This window comes from Hevea brasiliensis, chromosome 11 (genome assembly GCF_030052815.1).
Source record: "Hevea brasiliensis isolate MT/VB/25A 57/8 chromosome 11, ASM3005281v1, whole genome shotgun sequence".
In the NCBI taxonomy this organism is placed as follows: domain Eukaryota; kingdom Viridiplantae; phylum Streptophyta; class Magnoliopsida; order Malpighiales; family Euphorbiaceae; genus Hevea; species Hevea brasiliensis.
The window spans coordinates 91,432,644-91,456,121 of NC_079503.1; the positions used below are offsets into that span (position 1 = coordinate 91,432,644).

Below are 23,478 nucleotides of genomic sequence, written 5' to 3' on the forward strand. Positions count from 1 at the left end.
TATATCTCGTAAATTCTATATTTTCTCTATTTTATTTTATTATCACATTCGTTTAACTTACATAAATATTTTGATTAGAACTGCTAGTCTTTTTCCTTATATTAATAATAATAAAAAAAATACTAAAAAAAGAAAGAGCCAAAAAAAGAAAAATTGAATTCACTTCCACCGTCTCCTCCGGTGTATTATGTGAAGAAAATTATAATTTTTGTTAAATGAGGGTCCTTGGCAGATGTTGGGTCCACCCAACTGATTGATTGACGGAGTGTCTCTGTGACGCTGTCTCGATCTGGTGTTGTTTGATGTTTTATAAGCCTTTTTCTTATGAAAAGCAAAGGGAAAGGAAAAAGAAACTACTGTGAAATTTTGGAAAAAAATTAGGGGCATAATTTGAAAAAAATAATATGCAAATTATCTTAAGGCCCTGATTTTTAATAAAATTTATGTTTATTTATTTATTTATTTTTAAGAAATGGAGATAGTTCTATTATTTTAAACATGAGTTGAAAAGTACTCAGTTTTTAAATTTTATAACACTTTACTTATATAATTAAAATACTTTAATTTCTAAAATTTTGCTTTAAATAACATTTTTGTCCTTTAATTTTCAAATAATGCTAATTTTTAATTTAGGAAAAATAAAAGATGAGACTAAAATATTATTTTACCTAAAAAAAGAACAATCAAAAGTTACTTAACTTAAATAGTAGGGATTAAAATGTAATAAAAGGATTAGTTTTTATGTTTTTAAAATTTAAAAACAATTTAATTCAATTTTTAAAAATAAAGTGTATAAATTTCACTAATTATTATTAGTTTAAAAATCAACCAATAAAGAAAATCCAACCCATTTTCTTTAGGTAAACGATGTATTTAAGGTTTTAACTAGGAAATTTATAAAAAGAAAATTACACTAAAAAATCAATGGGGTTTTTATTTTGTTGCAAATTTTGAGAGTTGTTATTCAATTAAATATTTTTTTTTTAATAATCTAATTTAATGAGTTCATAAAAAATTAGAGATTTTGAATATATAGTTTAATGCAAAAAATTTTTAAAATAGGTAAATTAAAAAATTTGAATTCAAAATATTTTTATTTCTTATACCTTAAAAGTAAAAAAAAAACTATTCAGACTTTCTCCATTCGCTTAAAAAAAATTGACTTATTATAAACCTAATCATAATTATAAATAGAACAATTCATATTAATTTACAGCTTAATTTGTTTGGTAAACTATTTTTTGAAAAGTATTTTTTTTTAAAAAAAAAAAAGAAAATTGCCATATTGGGATTGTAACAAGAATATGAAATCGTAGGGTTAAAATTTATGAAGCAAAATTTTTTTTTACCTTTTCCTAGTTTTTTTAATTAAATTTATTTATCAAGCTGTTTTTTATAAGTATATTTGATTTAACTATTAAATATAATTAATAATTAATAATTATTATTATAAATGGGTAATTGATAATAATTTATTTATATTAAGTATTTAGTAAAATTATATTTAATTATTAATATTATATATAAAATAATTGATAAAAATATATATTATATAATTTATTTTATTAAATAAATAAATTTAATATATATATATATATATATATATATATACACACACACACGTGCCTTCCCAAGCTAGTAATGGCACTAGCAACTTCCGACGGTGGATGAGTGCGGGTCCCATGAAAGGGAGCAGCCCAAAAATATCTTTTACGAAAGGCCTGTTGCATGAAATATACTAAACGATGGATGAGTGTGGGCCATATGTAAGGAAGCAGCGCAAAAATATCTTTTACAAAAGGCCAGTTGTATGAAGTATACTAAACGATGGATGAGTGTGGGCCATATGTAAGGAAGCAGCCCAAAAACATCTTTTACAAAAGGCCAGTTGTATGAAAAATACTAAACGTTTGTCTCAATTTATATTTATATTAATAATTTTAATTTATGTGTAAATTAATTAAATTTTTAAAATTTTTTTTTATTATATTAAGAGAGATGAAATTAAATTTAAAAAGTTAATGAAAAATTATAATATAATTTTTAAAATTTTAAATTAATTAATAAATAAAAATTTTAAATATAATCACATAAACGTTTGATATTTTTTAGTTAATTGATTAAATTTTATATTAAAAATAAAATATATTTTATATTTATTTTTAATTAAAATTTTATAAAAAAATAATTTTTTTAATTGAAATTAACATAATTATCTCTAAATCAAACAAAATAAATCTATGTATCTAAATATAAAATATTTTTTACAAAGTGTTTTCACCATAATTTTTTTTTCACCACAATTTAAAGCAATTTTGAAAATAATATATAACTAAAAAGAATGTATCCATATAAATTGATTTTTCTTAAATTTTTCTTCAATTAAAATTTAAACTCATTAATAGGTTTTTCAAAAATTTAATAAAAAAAAAAATTTTAACTCAATTTATCTAGCATCTATTAAATAAAATATATGTGTTAATTAAAGCAAAATATATATAAAATATACATTTTATTTTATGAATATTATAATTCATGTTAGATACATTTTATATTTTATATTTTTTTCAAAATTACTTTATAAAAAAGTTATGAACTTATTTTATATTTTATATTTGAATATATGTATTTTTTTGACTTCATTCAAAAGATAATTACATTAATTTTAATTGATAAAAATATTTTTTAGTATAAAATTTCAATTAAAAATTAATATAAAATACATTTTCTTTTTAAATATAAAGTTTAATCAACGGATTAAAAAGGCCAAATGTTTATGTTAAATCATGATTATATCCAAAACTTATATTTGTTAATCAAATAAAATTTTAAGTACTATATTGTAATTTACCGTTAATTTTTCAATTTTAATATCACCCCTCTAGATACAATTGTGAAAAGTCTTACAAATTTGGTTAGTTTACACATAAATTGAAGTTATAAATATAAATGTAAATGGACTCAAACGTTTGGTATTTTTTCTATAATTGGCCTTTACAAAATAAAATGAAATCAAAGAAAAAAATTGATAGAAGTTATTTCTGTTAAATAATAAAATAATTACACAATAATTCACGAACGTCTCCTATTTTAGAGCTAATGATGAACTCTCTATTAGCTATCTATTAGATATTAGCTATTTTAGAAAAAAAAAAATTATCATACTTTAATTTGACTGTTTAGATGCGTATCATCTATCAACTATATTTAGTAGCTAAACCAAATCTATAACACATAACAAATATTAAATGATTAATGATTTTTTAAGGCTATTTGATTCAACTATTATATATAACTAATAACTGATAAGTATTCAAATAGGTTAACCAAAATGATTAGTAAAAATTAGTTGATAGCTTATACAGAGTTGATAGAATACCAAACTACAAAAATTTATATCAACTCTAAAGTAGAAATTGTTTTAAAAGTGTTACATATTTATTTAGGACATATTTGATTTAACTGTCGATAGCTATTAAGTAATAATGATTGCTATCAATTGATAATAAAAGTTTATTATAGTTTGTTAAGCGTTTGGTAAAATTATGTCTAAACATTGTTGTTGCTATGTGAAATGGTTGATAAGACTATATGATATAATTTATATATTTATTAAAATTAGTAATTTATAATATTACATAATTTATTTTATTATTAAATATTACATAATTTATTTTATTAAAATAAATATATAATTATTAATTTATTATATCATAACATTTATTTTATTATTAAAATAGATGAATAATAAGTAATCTAAAAAATATTGATATTCAATAATCTAAGAAAAAAAAATAAAGAAAATAAAATATATATAAATTTAATTTTAAAATTAATATTCTTTAATTAATATGTTTAAAAAATAGTTTTTAATAATATTATTAAATAAATTATTTTATTTTTTTACGGTTGTAAAATTTATAAAATTGAGAAATAAAAAAAATATATACTTATATGGTACTTAGCACTCTGAAGTGCATGAACACCAATTTTACTAGTCCCAATTAAGGCCCAAAGTCTGAACTCAAGATTTGATGGAAGCTGATCGAATAAAAAAATAAAAAAAAAAACGCAACTCCGTCAATGGAAAAAACAGCTAATAATATTCTATCAACTATCTCACTAGAAAATTAAATCAAATAAATTGATTTAACAGTTTAAATATTTACAATTAAATTAAACACTTCCTTAATTTTTTTTTACAAAATTAGCCCTTCTCATTTTGCGTCTCTTCGCAACTTGGCTCTATGAATTAGGAACACTAGGCCTTAAAATCATAATTTGTATTCAGAGTCTCAGCAATTTTGAATTTGTTGGAGTATTTTACTTCTTTAGTATACAATTATTTTAAACATTTTTGTGATTTCATTATTTACTTATGCAAAAATAATTTTTATGCAAGTAGAGGTTATCACTCTATATTTTTCATTAGCAATGCCTTTTGTGATCAAATCATCCGTAATTTAATGTTGATAAACAATGATAAAATAATATAATATAGTAATTATATATTTAATTTAATAATAAAGTAAATAATATGATATTATAAATTAATAATTATATTTTAATTTAATAATAAAATAAATTTATGATATTCACCCATTAATAATTTTACATATCAACAATTATAGTTAAATATAATATAATTTTATCAAACACTTGATATAAACTAACAATAATAAACCAAACATACCCTTCATCTTCAATGGCATAACTATTAGCAAACAATTCCTTTCATCTTCACCCTACTATTTCATATTCTTCTCAACTTTCAAACACCCATGAAACTTGCCAAGCCTAATTCAGATTTTAATGCCTCAAAAGATTGATAATAACACATGCTCAATTTGAAAAAAAAAAAAAAAAAATTCCAGCACAAGAAGCTGGGATGGAAAATATATAGAGGGAACGATGGAGTGGGTAAGGCAAGGGAAAAGAGACTTGATTAGTATCGTACAACATCTTGAAGGCAATCGTAAAAATGAGCAATCTTGATCTTTTGTTTGCCAGAGTAGATTGCTTCTGCAGCCCCTCCTTGCTCACCTTGGGCTGCCATCTCAATCAACATATATAGCTTCTTGATTGGCATCTGTATAATGAAAAATTCAACAGAAATAAGAGTATGGAATCTAAGGCACTTTCATTGAAATTAAAAACCAAAAGCCATGGTTTCTAAAGATAATCAGCACTGCCATTTAAACCCACCCCTAATGGATAAATAGCAAAATCTAACACAATCTCGTAACAAAAGAGGTTGTCACATCTCATTTAATTCTCAATTTTGAGAGTAGCATCCCAAAATGAAAGAAGGAACAATTGATCAAATAAAAACAATACAAAGATAAAGGAGCATTTTAGAATAATAATCAAAGCTTACATCATTGAGTGCTTCAGCAGCTGCATCAACATCTTCTCGAGCAAAAACATTAAGTTGTCTCAATACCTGGAGGGAAAATGAAAATTTGCATGAAATTAATATTAAAAAAATGTTTCACTATTTTGCGAAATATTCTCCATTAACAGCTGCTAAGAGAAGAGGTGAACAATGCACACATCCATCCAGAATCCAGAAAATCAGCTAAGAAAGAAACCACGAACACGCTATGTGGTTCATAGAGCAGTGCGCACATCTCTTTAGTAGCATCAATCAGATATCTCATTATAAGGTACTTTCTGATAACAAAAAAGCCCATGTTCAGCCCCCATGCTTAAACAGTTTTAGATATGTTACAATTTCTGAGCAAGCTAGAAGTGAGAAATTTCCCTTGCAAACAAAAAGCAAGTGATAAAAAGCGCACTTCGTTTTTTTTAATGGATGTCCATTGCCCCCTTATAGTTGCAAGGTAAAAAACATATAAACACTGATTCAACCCATCATTCCAGTACCAAACCTTAAACCCAACCACAACCAGTAAGCACGAATAGGTATTCCTAATGTTTAGGGAAAATTAAATTTCAGTTGCACAATCTTTATGTAGTTAGCAACTTGGCATCCCTAATGAATTATGATTCTCAAGAATCACTAATGAATATGAGTAAATTTCATTTGTTGTCCCTGAACTTAATGCACTGTAATAATATCATCCATGAACTTCAATTTGTAACATAAAACTCTCTCACCATTAATTTAAAGAACATAAAACTCCTCCTTACCTATAGTAGCCAATTTGTAGGCAATATGCTGAGTTGACATCATTTTAAAAATTAAAAAAAAAAAAAAAAGAGAAATGACCAAAATATTCTCACCATCTACCTCTCTCTCTCATCTATCAACCATATCCATCTTCCTCTCATGAATGCCTCCAGCCATTTTCTCAAAACAAACTCAACCAACATAAATTTCAGAATAACAAATTCAACAAACAAAAATTCTGCTTCCTTTGCTCAACGCAGTGGAGAGTCCTCTTCCCCTTCTCAAATTCTTTCAGACTTTTCTTTAAATTTCTAAAATATTTTTCTTTGTAATCTTTTTCTTTGGGTTCCACAGGTGAAAAAGAGCACATTGAGAAGCAGCAATCTTTGGGTTCTCTTTTGGAAATATTTCTCTTTTTTAAGTTAAAGATGGTGAAACATTTAATTGAAGATGGGGACAAAGTTGTACTTCTTTTGTGTTCAACATGTAAATATTCATGATGATTTTTCATTAACTGAGGGAATGATAATTGATAAATAACTCATGAAGTTACATTTATGTCCACTGATTTTTATATAGTTTATTGAGGTGCTCACATCTGATGAACAAATGTCAGACGCTGGAAATAGATTTTGCAATATGGCTTGCAATGGGTAATGTTTGGGTCTTTGATTCTCGTTTTGGATCTTTCCACCAAGCTCCAAAAAATCCATGTTCTCTACTGAAAGAGGGGCACCGTATGATCAAACTCCAGCCTACCAATTTTATCACCATCTTCAACTAAATGTTTCACCATCTCAATTTTCATTTGTTCATTGAGTTATTGATAGTGGGATTATTTTTTTCCGATTTTGAGACAGTTTTTTTTCTAATTTTGTGTTATTGATTCTGCAAGAGAGACAAAGAAAAGAGGCTGAGAGAGAGGATTGTGCCTGAGGGATTGAGAGACGATGGGTGGATGAAACAAAGGTAGATTGTAAGGGTATTTTCATCATTTCCTTTTTTATTTTTAAAATGATGTCAGCTCAGCATATTACCTGCAAACCAGCTACTACAGGTGTTCATAAATTCATGTTGCAAGGGTTTTATGTTACAAATTGAAGTTCAAGGACAATATTGTTATGGTGCGCTAAGTTCAGGTGACTGTGTGAAATTTACCTGGAAAACACAAGTTAATACCAAGCAGCAAAAAAACATGAAAGCAAGTTGTTTACCTTCTTTGCATCTTCTGCCTTCAATGTGGGAACATGGTAAGTGACAGAGAAAGCATCACAAATGCCAATTGAATCTAAAAAACCGACTTCACTTGTTGTCCCTATCACCATAAGTTTCTTTCCCTAAACATAAAGTTCAAAAGATAAGATAATCAGCCTTGCCAAGGTCAGAAAAACTACCAAATGACTATATAACACAAGATGATTAAATAAAGAGAGCAGAGGATATATAAATATATGTAGGATATTTCATCAAATAATGATGGATACTGTGCCAGAGTATCCACAGACCTAAAAAACAGTCAGATGGATAATAAATCAAATGACAAAAAGCACTCATTTATGTTACTACGACCATTCCAAAGGTCACAGGTCCAAACGCTGCTCAAGAGACGCGAGGAGAGAGAGACATTGTTTTTTAATATACATAAAATTTAATCTGACCCTAAAGCCAAGAGGAATTATCTCTCTCTCTCTCTCTCTCCCTCTCTCTCATATTTTAACTTCAAAAAAGAAAGGCATATTTAACATTCCATGGAGCCTATAAAAGGAGACATGATCATAAAAATATATTACAGTTCTCCAACTTGTAGCCAAAAAAAGCAAGAGATAAAGTAAACCTTTGGAGGAAGACGTTTGAGGAGAACCAACAATGTCTGAGAAATCAAATTTGAAAAGCGCGGCCCAATGGCAACATATTCCAGTAGTCTGCAACAACAAGTATCACATAATCATAGAATAATATTCATTGAAGACACAGAACTAGCACCCATATGACAATGAGTGATTAAAGTTAATGAAATTTCAATTTTAAAAGTACATACCTCTCAATGTCGTCAAGAATTATAATGCTTAGCGGTGACTTGTATGCATCCTCAAACACCTATTAAATATAAGAAGTTATATAAGGCTTTATACTTTACATAGTTGAGGCTTATCAATTAGCCACATATGAAGGTAAACCAATAAATTTTAAATAGTTGCCAATTTGCTACAGATAGAATACAGTTGTTTAGAATACAATCTGTAGGTATTAAGCATAGGTACAAAGTGACGTGAAATTCCTTGTTTAAAAGGGGGAAACAGAAGGCAGAAAACCCTAGATTGCATCAAGGCTTTGAAGAAGAGGCTTGAACTGGCCATTAACAAACCTTAACAATCTGTGCACATTTAGTGCTCTCATGAAGGCCAATCATTGATTCAGCTGAAACCTACCAAATTAGAAGTAGCAACTTCATGAGTTTAGAAATAAAGAATATATAAATTGAAATTTCCTCAAAGTAAGAATAAGAATTGAAATATACAAAATGGACAAAAGCTTACTATCTTGACATATGGAAAATCACTGTCAATGCCAACAGTAGCTGCCAAAGCAGTTTTACCACTGTCCAACACAATTAAATTAAAATTCATAAAATTCACAATTGATAAAATAAAAAAATAAAATAAAAACAGGACCATTCCTACCTGCCACTTGGACCTTCCAGGAGGCAAGTAACAAGTGGACTTCCTTTACTAACTTTAACTTGCTCCACCAGTAGCCTAGCTCTATGATAAATATGGTCATGTCGATCGCCACATTCCACCATGCCATTAAGTCTAGCAGTCACATATGTGGCCAAATGTAAGCATTAATGTTTGATAAAGATAGGTTCTATTTACAGCCATCCCATATTTTAGTTTTGATTAACAGAAATTGTTTATACATTCTATGCAAAATTAAGAATTTGACTCTGCATGCCCAGCGCTTTAAGTTCAAAATTATGAAATATTCAAAAGGCTGTAGTGATATTCACACCATCATTAGCAAGAATGATTACTTCTTGAAAGACCACAAAGATGATTTCTAATAGAATGAACTATAACATAAATAAACTTTTTGATGCCTTAACGAACGCTGATTTTCACTCTACCTGCATCGTTCAAGATCATCAGTGGAGGCCCCAAATGCAGGAACAATTTCTACGAGTGCATGTAGGAAATCATCCATTGTAACTTTAATACTCTCTTCATCTACTGGCTTAGTAAGATCATCCAAACTTAGTTGTCTATTCAAAGCAAATGATACTGCACTTTTTACAACACCTTCAAGTTCTGCCCCACTGTAATTTTTGGTCCGAGCAGCTGTGCATAAATACAACATTTTATAAACAAAACCTCACAGCCCTGATTAATGCACTGATAAAGTTCATTTCAATTCACCTCAGATTATTTTCAACATCTTAAAACAAGCTATGAAAGAACATAGATAGGTAAGGGTTCAAGGTAATCACTCTCATCTACCAATATGGACCCATAACAACATGTTACCATTACAACAAGAACTTTCCCATTCTAAGTGGACAAGGCGTAGATCAAGAATAATGATTTCATGCATGGATAATTCCATAGTATCTTGTTATCAGCCAAATCAAACTAAATCAATCTATTTGAAGTTGGGAACTGAAAATTGGAACTTTTCTTCCCAAAGCAACTTGCATCAACTCAATATTCTCATCCTGATCTTTAGAAGGAATCCATGAGATCTAAAAAAACAAGCACCTTCATGTGATCACTCATACTACGGTATCAACACCTCTCTCACATAACCCCAGTTCTCCTAAAAAATCAATTTTTTTTCAATAGTGGCTAACACTTTGTATCTCCTGATATTGCAACATCCCTTCCATAGATTATATTGTAAGAATTTGCATAACTTATTTTCTCTAGAATAGACATGTTGGACAATATACAAGAAAGCATTAGGAACACATACCAAGTTCTTGAAGGTTCACATCAGGAGCAAGAAAAGAATTCTCCTTCATCTTGTTTGTATGAATTTGAAGAATTTGCAGACGACCATTTTCATCAGGAAGGCTTATCTCAACTTGAACTTCCAATCGTCCAGGTCTACAAACCAAAATATTTGAAATGTTAAATCATATACTCAGGGAATTTGTCAAAGAATATTTGTTTCAAGCAGATCAGTTTGCTGCCCATAGCCAGACAAATGAATAATAATAATAATAAATTCATTCATTCATTAAAAAAGTAAAATCCTTGCACATTTTCTATCCAAGTTATTAATCATCCATGAAACACTAAATAGGCTCAACCAAATACACTTTAACTTCTACTAATATTTGCCACTCATGCTTAGTAAACAGTTTTAAAATCATTAAGAGAGAGAGAGAGAGAGAGAGAGAGAGAGAGAGAGAGAGTGCTTCATCAAGCAAATCCTTTCTGTTGGTCATTCCAATAAGTAAAACATTATTCAGAGACTCCACACCATCTATCTGAAAACAAGAAAAAAAAAGGATTCTTTTGGTCATGCTGATGACATTTCTTGTGCATTCTGACATCAAAACCCACAAATATAATGACTGGTTAAGAATGCACTTAAAACTCTTTACTAACCTTTGTAAGCAGCTGGTTCACAATGCTATCATGAACTCCTGTGCCATCTCTTGTTGATCCTCTTGACTACAAAACCAAGATAAAGACAAGACTTAGTATTCCTTTCAAAAAAAAAAAAGGAAAAAAGGAGTTAATATTTACGTAAGAAAACATATAAAATCCAATGCACATGAATACTCATGAGGACTGATTCATGGACAGATTATCATGTGGAGAGACAACCATTCCAGCACTAAAAACACAGTGCGGGCACTTTAAGCACTGAGATCTAAGCACAAACAGTAATTCCCTAAGATATTAAGTACGAATTGGAATTCAAGTTGGGTATGCCTTTTTCAAGAAACACCATGTATTTGTGTCTACAACTCCTAGAGTGCAATTCTCCACAACTCCCCTTTTAACACGAGGTCTGCACTCGTTAACTGGCTTTACAATAGTTTTTCCCCTTACTTTCTGTTCCCCTCTTTTCTTTTTAAACATTCCTTTTCCCAAGACCAGTTTCTGCTACTCCTTTTTCTTCTACAATTTCATCTTTTTAAAGATTGAATTTACTACCAATTTATCCTTATTATTATCAGTAAGTCAGTATTTCAGGTTATTTGTGTATTTTTCACTGAATTGGAAAGAAGCCAACTTGGTGGGCACCAACTTAGGTTCTCCCTTCATAAAATAGACATAAAATGGGGTTCCATCCCTATATTAAATAGCCAGTATTTCAGGTTATTCTTCTTCAAAGTTCAAACAAGTACTAGTTAGTCAGTAAACAGATGAGAAATACCCGATGGAATCCATCTATAAAATAAAACTTAAAATAACAATAGCACCCATAAGGAGAACACCAAAAGCATATTGATGCCCAAATTAAAATTACCACTAGAAATGACAAGCTTAGCCTCAGAATTTAACAGCACCTTGCAACAAATTTCAAATTTTGGACAGGAAACAATGTGAGGGGCAATGAGATTTCAACAACATTGATATTCAAAAAAACCACCAAAATACCAAAAAAAAAGTGATATTTCAGACTTCAAAAGATTTAGTTGAGCTAATTATTATCCTGTTAAGCCTTATGAGATCAATGCCTTTCACAGCCACAACCTTAGATTGGTCTAGTATAAATTTAACCAATGAGAATGCTAAAAAAGTAAAATGTTACAGAGTAACAGAGTACAGCACAGAAGTGCTATCAGTTTTAAAAATCACAATTCCAGAAAACCCACTCCTGGTCTACTACAAGGGACATTAAATGTAATAAGAGTTAAGAAATCCCATACCTTACATATAGCATCAATCTCATCAAAAATTATTACATGCAAATCACTTTGGTCCCCTGCAAAGTAAAAGAATGCAATGCCGTTATCATTAAGGAAAAAGAAAAGGACACCTAAATAACACTGTGCTCATAAAGGTTCTTACCATGTGTCCTCTGATCATTTTCAGCATCAGCAAACAGGTCTCTAACATTCTTTTCAGTTTCACCAACAAACTTGCTCAGGACTTCAGGGCCATTAACAATCTACCAAAGTTCCATTCCAACCAAAAAATATCACGAACAATGGATTGCTAGCATTAAACAACACCTAACTAGTTCAACTACATGCAAAATAGTTGTTACTATTCCATCCCGGAAAACTTTTGCACATGTTGAATTAGATCTTATACCTAAATCATAGTTAACTAGCACAAAGAACAGCAGTTGGAAGTGCATTCCAACATATTTCTTACAGTTAGTGAAGGAATATATACCAAATTACAAACACACGAGGGAAAAAACACTTTAATGGCAATGCTTGTGCCTAAACTCCATCAGATTAGTTTTGGCCACATAAAACTCTTGGACGAAATCTGAAGCATATTAAACTTTAAAATAAGTAAGCCAGCCCATATCATAATTCAGGTCCAACTTTTCGTATGGTAACTGTAAAGACTAAGTGAATATTACACCTTCAATACCAAAATCTGACAGCATGATTTCAAGAAGCTTATGCAAGGTATGATCACATGACAGGCAATCACTAAAATGGATGGTTTGTAAGATCCTTTAATATCCCATATGCACAATGAACTCATGCATCAACCATTTTCTATAGCCTGTAAAAAAAGTAGCAAAGATATCAATTTGTTCAATGCACCAAAGGGCCACGTAAACAGGAATACCAAAATTATGATCATCGTATGAGGAGTTCAAGATATCATCAAAACCAATTTTACAACATTCATTGAACTTCTAGACATCAAAAATAAAACAAACACCTCTTGACTCTAAACATAGAAGATAAAATATAGCAAATTTTAAATGACACTAGCCACAAAAAGAAATAATTCTAGAAAATCAAGAATAAAACAAGACACAAATATTTTACAAACCTTTGGTTCCCTCCCGTTCAACATTTTCCCAATTTGTGAGCCATGAGAGTTTTTCCAGTACCAGGAGGCCCATAAAGTAGCATTCCCTTTACATGCTTAATCCCCAATCTAGTGCATCAAGTGCTTAATTATTATTAAGAACATAAATGTACATATTCCAAGATGTGGATGCATTTAACTTGAGGAATTAGTCATATTACTTGCTTGTCACGTGGGGAGGAAAAACTCGAGAGGCAAAAGCTCTTCGAAATATATCTGCAAACTCTGCACTTAAGCCACCTATACCCAGTGACTCAAGATTAAATTCCTTATGCCTAAAGATGTTGCTACTGGCAGCTTCACGTTGATTAACAATCTGCATGACAACACATATCAATGAAGTTTGCAACCAGAATCAGCAGACAGTGGAAATGTATTCTCCGCACTAGGGCATCATATCAAATAGACAAGAACTACGTTGAAAAGAATACTGAGGAGCAGTACGAGAAATTAGGAGAACAAATTCAATGTTTACATATGTCCATCGTAATATTTCATCTCAACCATCTTGATCATCCTATCATGTAAGCATGTATTTGTCAGGTGCAAATTCCGTAAAATCTAGACTAGGATTGTACTGTTACATTTAATTTATTGACACTGCATGAAAGTATCAGCTGAAAATCATTAGACATATAGAAAATAAGCATAATCAACAACAAACATAAAAAAATAATTTAACCCATCATGCATGTACAGAAAGCATGTGAAATCAAAATAATGAAGTGGGGAGAAAGTGAGAAGAAGCATGGAGCGTGCATTCATGTCATTAACATCAACGATAGAAAGTTTAACCATCTTAAAATTAAAATTCTAGACGTCAGCAGCCACAAAAGAATATAAAGTAACAAATATTGAATAAAAATAGCATATAATCAGCTGACAATATGAACATTGAAAGTTGACCTTTATGCCACTTGAATTTGATGCTTCAAAGATGAAGTAGGTGTCACTTGAAACCATCCCTCTTTCAAAATCATTAGATTTCTCTCGGCCCTCTACAACAGCTTGATTGACAGTAAAAATATAATTGTTCCCATGATACTCAAATGATACTCTTTGCTCTGTCGTCATAACCTGCATAGCACAGGATCAAATTAAATTATGAAACAAAATATGCCCCCAAAGATTATTAAGCAATAAAACCAGACTCAATAACAGAACAAAATTGAAAAATGAAGTCTGGGCAAGTTGCACCCAATTATGCAGGGAATCTGTTACCAAACCCCTGCAAGTATATTCCCGTTATACCCATGGTCCTAAATCCAAGTCACCAGTAATTGAGTGGCTGAATTAGTCAGCAGTAGTTGTTCTCTTTCTGTTTTGATTCTGTTTCAACATTCCTGCATTGTAGGAGGGTATTCCTCCATTTTCCTATTTTCTTGTTGTTAGTGGGAGGTTATTCCTCCATATAGAAGTAGTGCTCCTTGTATGTAGGGAGTAGTTATTTCTGCACTTGTATATATTCAGCAAATCTGATGGAATAAAACAGACTGTTAAAACCCAATTTAAGTCTTCTTGACTGAGGTTTCAGGCTCCCTTTAACGAGTCTGACTTTTTCTTGTCTTCCACCATAGGTCGCTCAAGGAAACACCCTAACCCAAACACCCAAACACCAACCCCTCCTACTACCCATCGACCCATAACTAGATCCGTTAGCCGGGACCATAACAGTTTGGTATCAGAGCCTGCAGTTATGGGAGATTCTGTTCAAGACCAGCTGGCTAAGCTCTTTAACTTGTTATTAGCCGAGCAACAATCCAACAAGGAACTGCACGCCAAATTCGATGCTCTAACTCAGGAATGGGAATCCACTAAAAAGGATTTCCAAACCAGCAGCACTGGAAGTCCAGCAAGCTTACGGAGAGATAAGGGAATTTCGGGTACTGCGAATTCTGAAAAATCTGGAGGAAGCTCGTTTGTACCGAAATTCACAAAACTGGATTTTCCTCGCTATGATGGGAAAGATGACCCTTTGGGATGGCTAAACCGTTGCAAACACTTCTTTCAGCACCAACAAACTCCGGAAGAAGAGATGGTCAGTTTAGCTTCATACCATCTCGAAGGAATTGCCCAACTTTGGTACATGCAGTTGCTGGATGACATTCCGAATCCCTCTTGGGCTGAGTTTTCTCACCAATGTAACCTCCGTTTTGGGCCTCCAATCCGCAGCAACAAACTTGGTGAATTAGCTAAACTGAAGCAAATGGGGTCTGTCGCGGATTATCAGAATCAGTTTGAGGCTCTTGTGTCTCGGGCTGGAACTCTCACTCAACACCAGAAGGTCCAATTATACCTCAGTGGTTTACAAGACTCCATTGCGGTTGAAGTGGAGCTTCACCATCCCACCGACTTGGTTAATGCTATGAGCATTTCTCGGCTGTATGAACGCAAACTGTTTCCACGTTCTTCAGCTGCGAGGGATACTCGTCGCGCTGCAATTCCACCTGACAACCGCGCCAATCGGATAGTGAGGCGGCTGTCCCCTGATGAAATGGAGGAGAGGCGGAAGAAAGGACTCTGTTTTAATTGTGATGAGCAGTTTGTTCGAGGCCATCAATGTAAGAAATTGTTCTGGATTGATTTGGAAGAGACGGAAGATGTAGAGGATTTCACAGCTGATCCAGAAATTTCTTTGAATGCCATTACTGGGATTCGAAATCCCCAGTCCATGAGGTTGATAGGCAGTTGGATGCTTGGGCAAGTCTTGATCCTCATCGACTCCGGCAGCACTCACAGTTTTGTTTCTGCCGCAAAAGTTGAGGAACTGAATGCTGTGGTAAACAAACAGAATGGTTTAAAGGTACACGTTGCCAATGGCGAGCAACTTACTAGCCCAGGTATTTGTAAGGGAATTCCGGTCCTTCTGAAGTCTAATTCTTTCATGGTTGATTTGTTTGTTTTACCCTTAACCAATTTCGATATGGTTTTGGGGGTTAATTGGCTTCGAACCTTGGGACCCATTCTGTGGGATTTCACCGTTATGAGCATGAGTTTTTATCAACAGGGCCACTTAGTGACATTGCAGGGTATTACTTCTTCAAGCTCTTCCCACGGTTCAGATCTGAACAACATGCAGATTTCATCTAACCCAGACATCCAACTCCAGAAATTATTGGCGGAATTTGCTTCTTTATTCAATGCTCCTACTGGGCTGCCCCCTAGCAGATCTTGTGATCATCGTATTCCCCTAATCCCCGGAGCTGGTCCTGTGGTAGTTCGACCATACCGTTACCCTCATGGTCAGAAGGACGAAATTGAAAAGCAATGTGCTGCAATGTTACAGCAGGGTATAATCCGTCCCAGCCGTTCCCCATTCTCGTCGCCGGTGATTCTGGTTCCCAAAGCTGATGGTTCCTAGCGCCTTTGTATTGATTACAGAGAATTAAACGCCAAAACCATCAAAGACAAATTCCCTATTCCGGTTATTGACGAATTATTGGAGGAATTGGGTGGAGCTAAGTTCTTCTCAAAGTTAGATCTGCTTTCGGGTTACTTTCAGGTGGGGATGCATCCTGCTGATATAGAGAAAACTGCCTTCCGCACTCACCACGGACACTTTGAATTCCTGGTGATGCCGTTTGGATTATCCAACGCTCCCTCAACTTTTCAGGCCCTAATGAACGAGGTATTCCAACTTTACTTACGAAAATTTGTACTCGTCTTTTTTGAAGATATTTTGGTTTTCAGTCAATCCTGGGCAGAACACATCCACCATTTGCGGCTGGTTTTCCAATTGCTGTTACAGAACCAGTTGGTCCTCAAACGGTCGAAGTGTGTCTTCGGTCAATCTCAGATTTCCTATTTGGGTCATATTATTTCTTCCCAAGGAGTGCAGGTGGATCAGTCCAAAGTTGCTGCTGTATTAGAATGGCCAAAGCCCAACACCATTCGTGGGTTACGTGGATTCCTAGGGCTCACAGGTTATTATCGCAAGTTTGTGCAGAATTACGCCATCATTGTCGCCCCCCTCACTGCTATGCTGCGTAAAAACAACTTCCACTTGACTGATCACGCTATCGATGCATTCCAGAAGTTAAAGGCAGCCTTGACATCTACTCCAATCCTGCTTCTACCAAATTTTGATCTAACTTTTGTTATAGAATGTGACGCTTCTGGTACAGGGATTGGAGCAGTCTTGTTACAACACAACCGGCCAGTCGCATATTTCAGCCGTTCCTTGGCAGCTCGTCATCAAAATCTTCCGACTACGGCGAATTGATTGGCTTAGTAAAGGCACTAAAGCATTGGCATTCCTATCTGTGGGGACGTGAATTTATTGTTCGGACAGATCATTATACATTGAAATATCTGCTTGAGCAACGCCATCTCTCAACAACTCAACAACATTGGATTAGCAAGCTCCTGGGTTTTTCTTTTACTGTTGAATACAGGGCTGGCAAATCTAATGTGGTGGCGGACGCTCTTTCTCGACGGAATGCCGATGATTCAATCCTTATGGCTGTTTCCATGCCTCAACTCAGTTTGTTTGATGAAATTCGGAAGGAACATAGTGATTCACCAGCAATTCAGCAACAAATCTCTGCAATTACCAATGGAACAGTCGCTTCAAAATGGGTTTTTCGGGATGGGTTACTCTTCTACAATAACAGAGTTTACCTGCCTCCCAATTCCCCATCAATTCAGCTGGTTGTTAGTGCTCTTCACAACCAAAGTCATGAAAGTTACCAGAAGACATTATACAGAATCACTAGAGATTTCTATTGGCAGGGGATGAAAAATTTCGTAAGGGATTTTGTGCGTTCTTGTGATGTATGTCAGCGGCATAAAACTGACACACTACAACCGCGGACTCCTTCAACCTTTGCCGTTCCCACTCAAATTTGGGCTGATATCTCCATTGACTTCATAGAAGGCATTCCCACTTCACGCGGAAAAAATGTTTTAATGGTTGTCGTTGATCGGTTCTCAAAGTACGGACATTTTTTGGCTCTCACTCACCCGTACACCGCTGTAAGTGTCGCTCGCACCTTCTTTGACAACATTTTTAAATTACATGGGTTGCCAGAAACTATGGTCAGTGACAGGGATGTGACTTTCACAAGTTCTTTTTGGAAAGAACTATTCCGTTTATGTGGGACCAAGCTGTGTTTGATTCCTCTTACCATCCACAATCGTGACGATGCAGAGGTTGTCAACCGTACTGTTGAAATGTATCTCCGCTGTTTCACTAGTTCATCGCCATCAAAGTGGATTGATTGGTTGTCTTGGGCTGAATACTGCTACAACACCAGCTACCATACCTCACTTAAATCCACACCTTTTGAGACTGTTTATGGTCGACCACCTCCTCGACTATTATCTTACTTGCATGGCAGTTCTTCAATTGAAGCGGTTGATACTGTTCTGCGCCAACGGGATGACATGCTGCACCTACTTCGCCAAAATCTGTTACAAGCCCAAAATAAGATGAAAGCCACTTATGATCAGTCCCACTGCTCGCTGGAATTTAAAGTTGGTGACATGGTCCTGCTGCGTTTAAAGGCGTATAGACAACAGTCAGTTACAAAAAGAACTAATCACAAGCTGTCCGCCAGGTTTTACGGACCCTTTCGGTTACGGAATGCATTGGCACCATGGCCTATAAATTAGACCTTCCAGTGAGTCCAAGATCCACCTGCTTTCCATGTTTCCTATCTCAAGCCCTATCATGCCGGTCACTGTCACTCCAACATTACCACCTACCATTCTTTTGGAGGATCCTGTCCATCCTTTAGCCGTTACGGATCATCGTATCAAAGGAGGAATTCGGAGGTTTTAATTCATTGGAGTCATTCTTCACCAGCAGATGCTTCGTGGGAAAGGGTCCAGCATATAACAGACAAGTTTCCAGACTTCAAGCTTGCGGACAAGCTTCCATTGGGGGCGGGAAGTAATGTTACCAAACCCCTGCAAGTATATTCCCGTTATACCCATGGTCCTAAATCCAAGTCACGAATTGAGTGGCTGAATTAGTCGTGATAGTTGTTCTCTTTCTGTTTTGATTTTGTTTCAACATTCCTGCATTGTAGGAGGGTATTCCTCCATTTTCCTATTTTCTTGTTGTTAGTGGGAGGTTATTCCTCCATATAGAAGTAGTGCTCCTTGTATGTAGGGAGTAGTTATTTCTACACTTGTATATATTCAGCAAATCTGATGGAATAAAACAGACTGTTAAAACCCAATTTAAGTCTTCTTGACTGAGGTTTGAGCTCCTTTAACGAGTCGACTTTTCTTGTCTTCCACCATAGGTCGCTCAAGGAAACACCCTAACCCAAACACCCAAACACCAACCCCTCCTACTATCCATCGACCCATAACTAGATCCGTTAGCCGGGACCATAACAGAATCAGAGAGAAAGGCAATGATAACAGCACAAGATGGGTATTTATGGTCTTATAAAAACAGTTAATTTTTTATGTTCAATTTGATCAAATGTGATAATGTCCAATCCTATACTGTCTATAGTTAGTCTACTTGAGAAGAAACCTGCTAGCTTCACAGAACCCATTTTGATGTGATAGAAAATGGGCTGAAGCATGAAGCAAAGAACAAACTCATAATTCTGACTCATCTCTTCATAATGAAAATTCAATCACTTAAACAATAGTGATACAATTTCACACAGATCAAGGGATTACTTGATTATGTATATCTTCCTATATAGGATCCTTTAATTGTATATGTACATGTCATAGCTTGAGAAAATAATGAAGGAAAACTATTCCAAAAATTTCTTCTTCTGCTCTGTTTTTTCATGGTATCAATGCATACAATTTATGGGCTTTCTCCTCTGTCATCCTAGGGTTTGAATCACTAGTTTCCTACCTGAGAAACATTAATAACATAACCATAGGTGTGTGAGTGTTTCTTAGTATCACAACCACTGCCATAAGTAGCATCGGCTGCCAGCAAGTCTACCCTGGAAGTCAGGTCACCTCAACTCTCCCCACACGCTACCACAAGAATCTAGGACACTATTCACGCGCCTACATGTGAAGCATCTCAGATGACCAGTGTTTCCAATGGCGCGCTTGAGGCGCAAAGCACACGAGGAGTACAGGATGGATCCTCCTGCAGTGAAAAGTGCTCAGCCTCCCTCACTAAGGCGCACCCAAGTGCAGGCGCAACAAGGCACACCTAGGCATGCCCAGGTGATGCCAACTGACTATATAAGAAAAGTAGGGTTTTTTTTGTCTTAAACCCAGCCTCCAGCCATAAAAGGAAAGGAAAAAAGAGGAAGAAGAAGAAGAAGAAGAAGAAGAAGCTAACATTTGATCTCCAGCTCTAGTTATGTTTTAAACCATACTAATTTCTTTTTTTTTCCATCTTCTCTTCTACTTAGCTCCCGTTATCTGTTCTTTCTATTTCATCCAGTTGATCTTTCTTTTTTTTTTTTTTTCCCCTTTCCTGCTCTGCTTTTCATCCATCTTCTGCTCTGCTCTTCTACTCATATTATGGTTTCCTTTTATTCTAAATTTCTTAATTTATTTACTATTTACTGTGAGAGAATGATGAGATGTTGTTCCTCTAAATTTCTTTTATTAGTTTTATGGGTTAAATTTCTTATTAACTTTTAGTTTTATACTCAACTCAACTCAACTCAACTAAGCCTTTATCCCAAAAATTTGGGGTCGGCTATATGGATTCGCTTTTTCCACTCTGAACGATTTTGGGTTAAATCCTCAGAAATGTGTAATGCTTCTAAGTCATGTTGTACTACTCTCCTCCAAGTTAATTTAGGTCTACCCCTTTTTTTCTTTCTATCCTCTAACCTAATGTGCTCTACTTGTCTAACTGGAGCCTCCGTATGTCTACGCTTCACATGACCAAACCACCTCAATCTCCCTTCTCTCAACTTATCTTCAATTGGCATCACTCCTACCTTTTCTCTGATACTCTCATTACGGACTTTATCTAGTCTAGTATGGCCTTTAACTTTTAGTTTTATATTTGATTAAATTGGGTTGTATCTTGTATGTTGCTATTATAAATTATTAGTTTGTGTCACAATAATTGGATTATGTTATTGTTTCTGTAAATTGGGTTTATGTTATTATAAATTATTAGTTCTTTGTTGAAATAAATAAATTAGTAGTTTGTGTTATTATAATTGTGATTATGTTATTAATATTATAAGTTGAGTTATATTTTGCTATTAGGTAGATTAAGTTTAGTTATTATAAATTATTTATATGAACAAATATTATGTGCATATTTACAATTTTTTTTTTTAAATTTTTAATATTTTTTTTTCATGTGCCTTGCCTCGCTCGAGCAAATGTCTGAGCCTTGCGCTTTGCACCTAGGCTCCAGGACACCTTGGCATCTTGGTGCGTCTTGAGCCTTTAATAACTATGCCAATGACCCTTCCTCGCTGGAACTTGTTCCTACCTTTTCGTTGAACTCTGGCAATTCTTCCCCCTTGGGCAACCCTTTTCACACTTTCTTCCCTTTTTTCACACTTTTTCCCCTTTAAGGTGCTTCTTCAATCTGTTATGATGTTACCTTAGCTAATGGATCAAAAAACTATATTTAAAAGAATAGGTAAAGCTTGCCCTCTCCCTTCCTTACCTTTAGATTTAGTTTTATTTACACCTGAATGTACATATAATTTGATATTCATTAGTAAATTAACTAAATACCAAAATTTTCCTATGATCTTTTTTGTAGATTCTGTTTTTTGTGCAGGACTGGGGTACGAAAAAAGATGATTGATGCAGGTCATAGTCACAAAGACTGTATCATCTCTCCAGCCAAAAAAACCAATTTTCCTTGCTTCTGATGCTAGTCCTAATCTTCTCCATAGTCGGTTGGGTCACCCAAATATCCCCAAAACTCCAAAAACTGGTGCCTTCTATTTCTTATTTATCCTCTTTAAATCATAAGTCATATCAATTTGGCAACAAACTTGCTCTTCATTTTCCAAATGAATTAATAGTTGAGCCGCATCCATGTTTGACATTGTTCATTCGTATATATGGGGTCCAAGTCCAATGAGTTCGAATTTGGACTTTCATTATTTTGTCACTTTTACTGATGACTATTCTTGTTGCACTTGGTTATTCTTCAAAATTATTTTCTATGTTTCAAAAATTTTTTGTTGAGATACGTACTCAATTTGGAGTTTCTATCAAAATGTTACGTGGTGACAATGCATGAGAATATTTTTCTCTTCCTTTTCAAAGTTTGTCTTCTCAAGGCATCATTCGTCAGTGTTCTTGCACCTATACTCCTCAACAAAATAAAGTAGCTGAGTTGTAAGAATCGACATCTAATTGAAACAGCCCATACTTTGCTTATTCATCATCATGTACCTTTTCATTTTTGGGAAGATGCTGTCCTTATGGCCTACTATTTGACTTCTTCTGCTTTGCAGCATCAGATTCCTCATTCTGTTTCTTTATCCAGATCAAAACTCATTTCCTCTTCCTTTGTGAGTATTTGGGTGTACTAGTTTTGTGCACAATCTTACCCCTGAAAAAGACAAAATTCAATCACGAAATGTGTTTTCCTAGGGCATTCGCGTCTTCAAAAAGGCTACAAATGTCATGATCCAACAATCAATAGATATTTTGTTTCAGCATACGTAACCTTTTTTGAGACTTCTTCATATTTTTCACCAAATCTGATTAATCAAACTTCCATCTCCACAAATCTACCTATTCCTACTCTTCCGACCCAAAGATTCCTCCTCACTTCAGGTTTACTCAAGATGACCTCAAACAAATCCTCCGCCTGCTAACCCAATTGATGTTTCTTCTCATGATACGGTCCACAAACTGTTCCCAGTGACTCGTCGCCTACTTCAACATCATCTCTTGCACCGATTGATTCCTTAACAAATGATGCTTCCCTTTCATTGCCCTTCAAAAAAATATTCAATCCTCTCACAATCCATTCCACATCCTATTTATAATTTCTTAAATTATCACTATTTGTCACCTTAACTCAACCTAAATAGTTTGTGCTTAGCCGGTCCTAAGCCCAGATAAAGAAGGAGGGTTACGGTAGGTGACAACCAGCGTAAAAATTCCGTCACACCTCATGATATGAATTCAAATGATATAAATGTTGGAGCGTCCTCTACTTACAACGCGCCATAACGGAGCCTGGGTGTAATAAAAATATGCAAAGGTGTAGGGCATTCACCGAAAGCGACGCACCATGACAGCGCCCAGGTGTAGTGTTAAATGAGCAAGGGTTCTCACATCATAAACGTGTGTGGGTAAAGAAGTTAGTCCATAGGACAGATAGTAGAACAGATAGTGGAACATAATACAAGATAAGCATAAAAAACAATAGAAGATATCATAGAAGGATATCAA

General features: G+C 33.9%; 1 protein-coding gene across 1 annotated transcript in view; it reads right to left on the reverse strand.

The window, feature by feature from the left end:
• Positions 1-4,679: 4,679 nt before the first annotated feature.
• The window catches only part of LOC110648003 (vesicle-fusing ATPase), a 28,221-nt gene continuing 9,422 nt past the window's right edge, over positions 4,680-23,478 (reverse strand). Inside the window, 18 exon segments of the mRNA XM_058130296.1 lie at positions 4,680-5,089; positions 5,378-5,443; positions 7,348-7,470; positions 7,968-8,055; positions 8,172-8,230; positions 8,499-8,558; positions 8,671-8,731; positions 8,815-8,946; positions 9,261-9,471; positions 10,103-10,243; positions 10,547-10,622; positions 10,744-10,809; positions 12,018-12,073; positions 12,160-12,259; positions 13,111-13,148; positions 13,151-13,218; positions 13,311-13,465; positions 14,056-14,226. Of these exon segments, the coding sequence (XP_057986279.1) occupies positions 4,946-5,089; positions 5,378-5,443; positions 7,348-7,470; positions 7,968-8,055; positions 8,172-8,230; positions 8,499-8,558; positions 8,671-8,731; positions 8,815-8,946; positions 9,261-9,471; positions 10,103-10,243; positions 10,547-10,622; positions 10,744-10,809; positions 12,018-12,073; positions 12,160-12,259; positions 13,111-13,148; positions 13,151-13,218; positions 13,311-13,465; positions 14,056-14,226 (1,815 nt within the window). The 3' untranslated portion in view covers positions 4,680-4,945.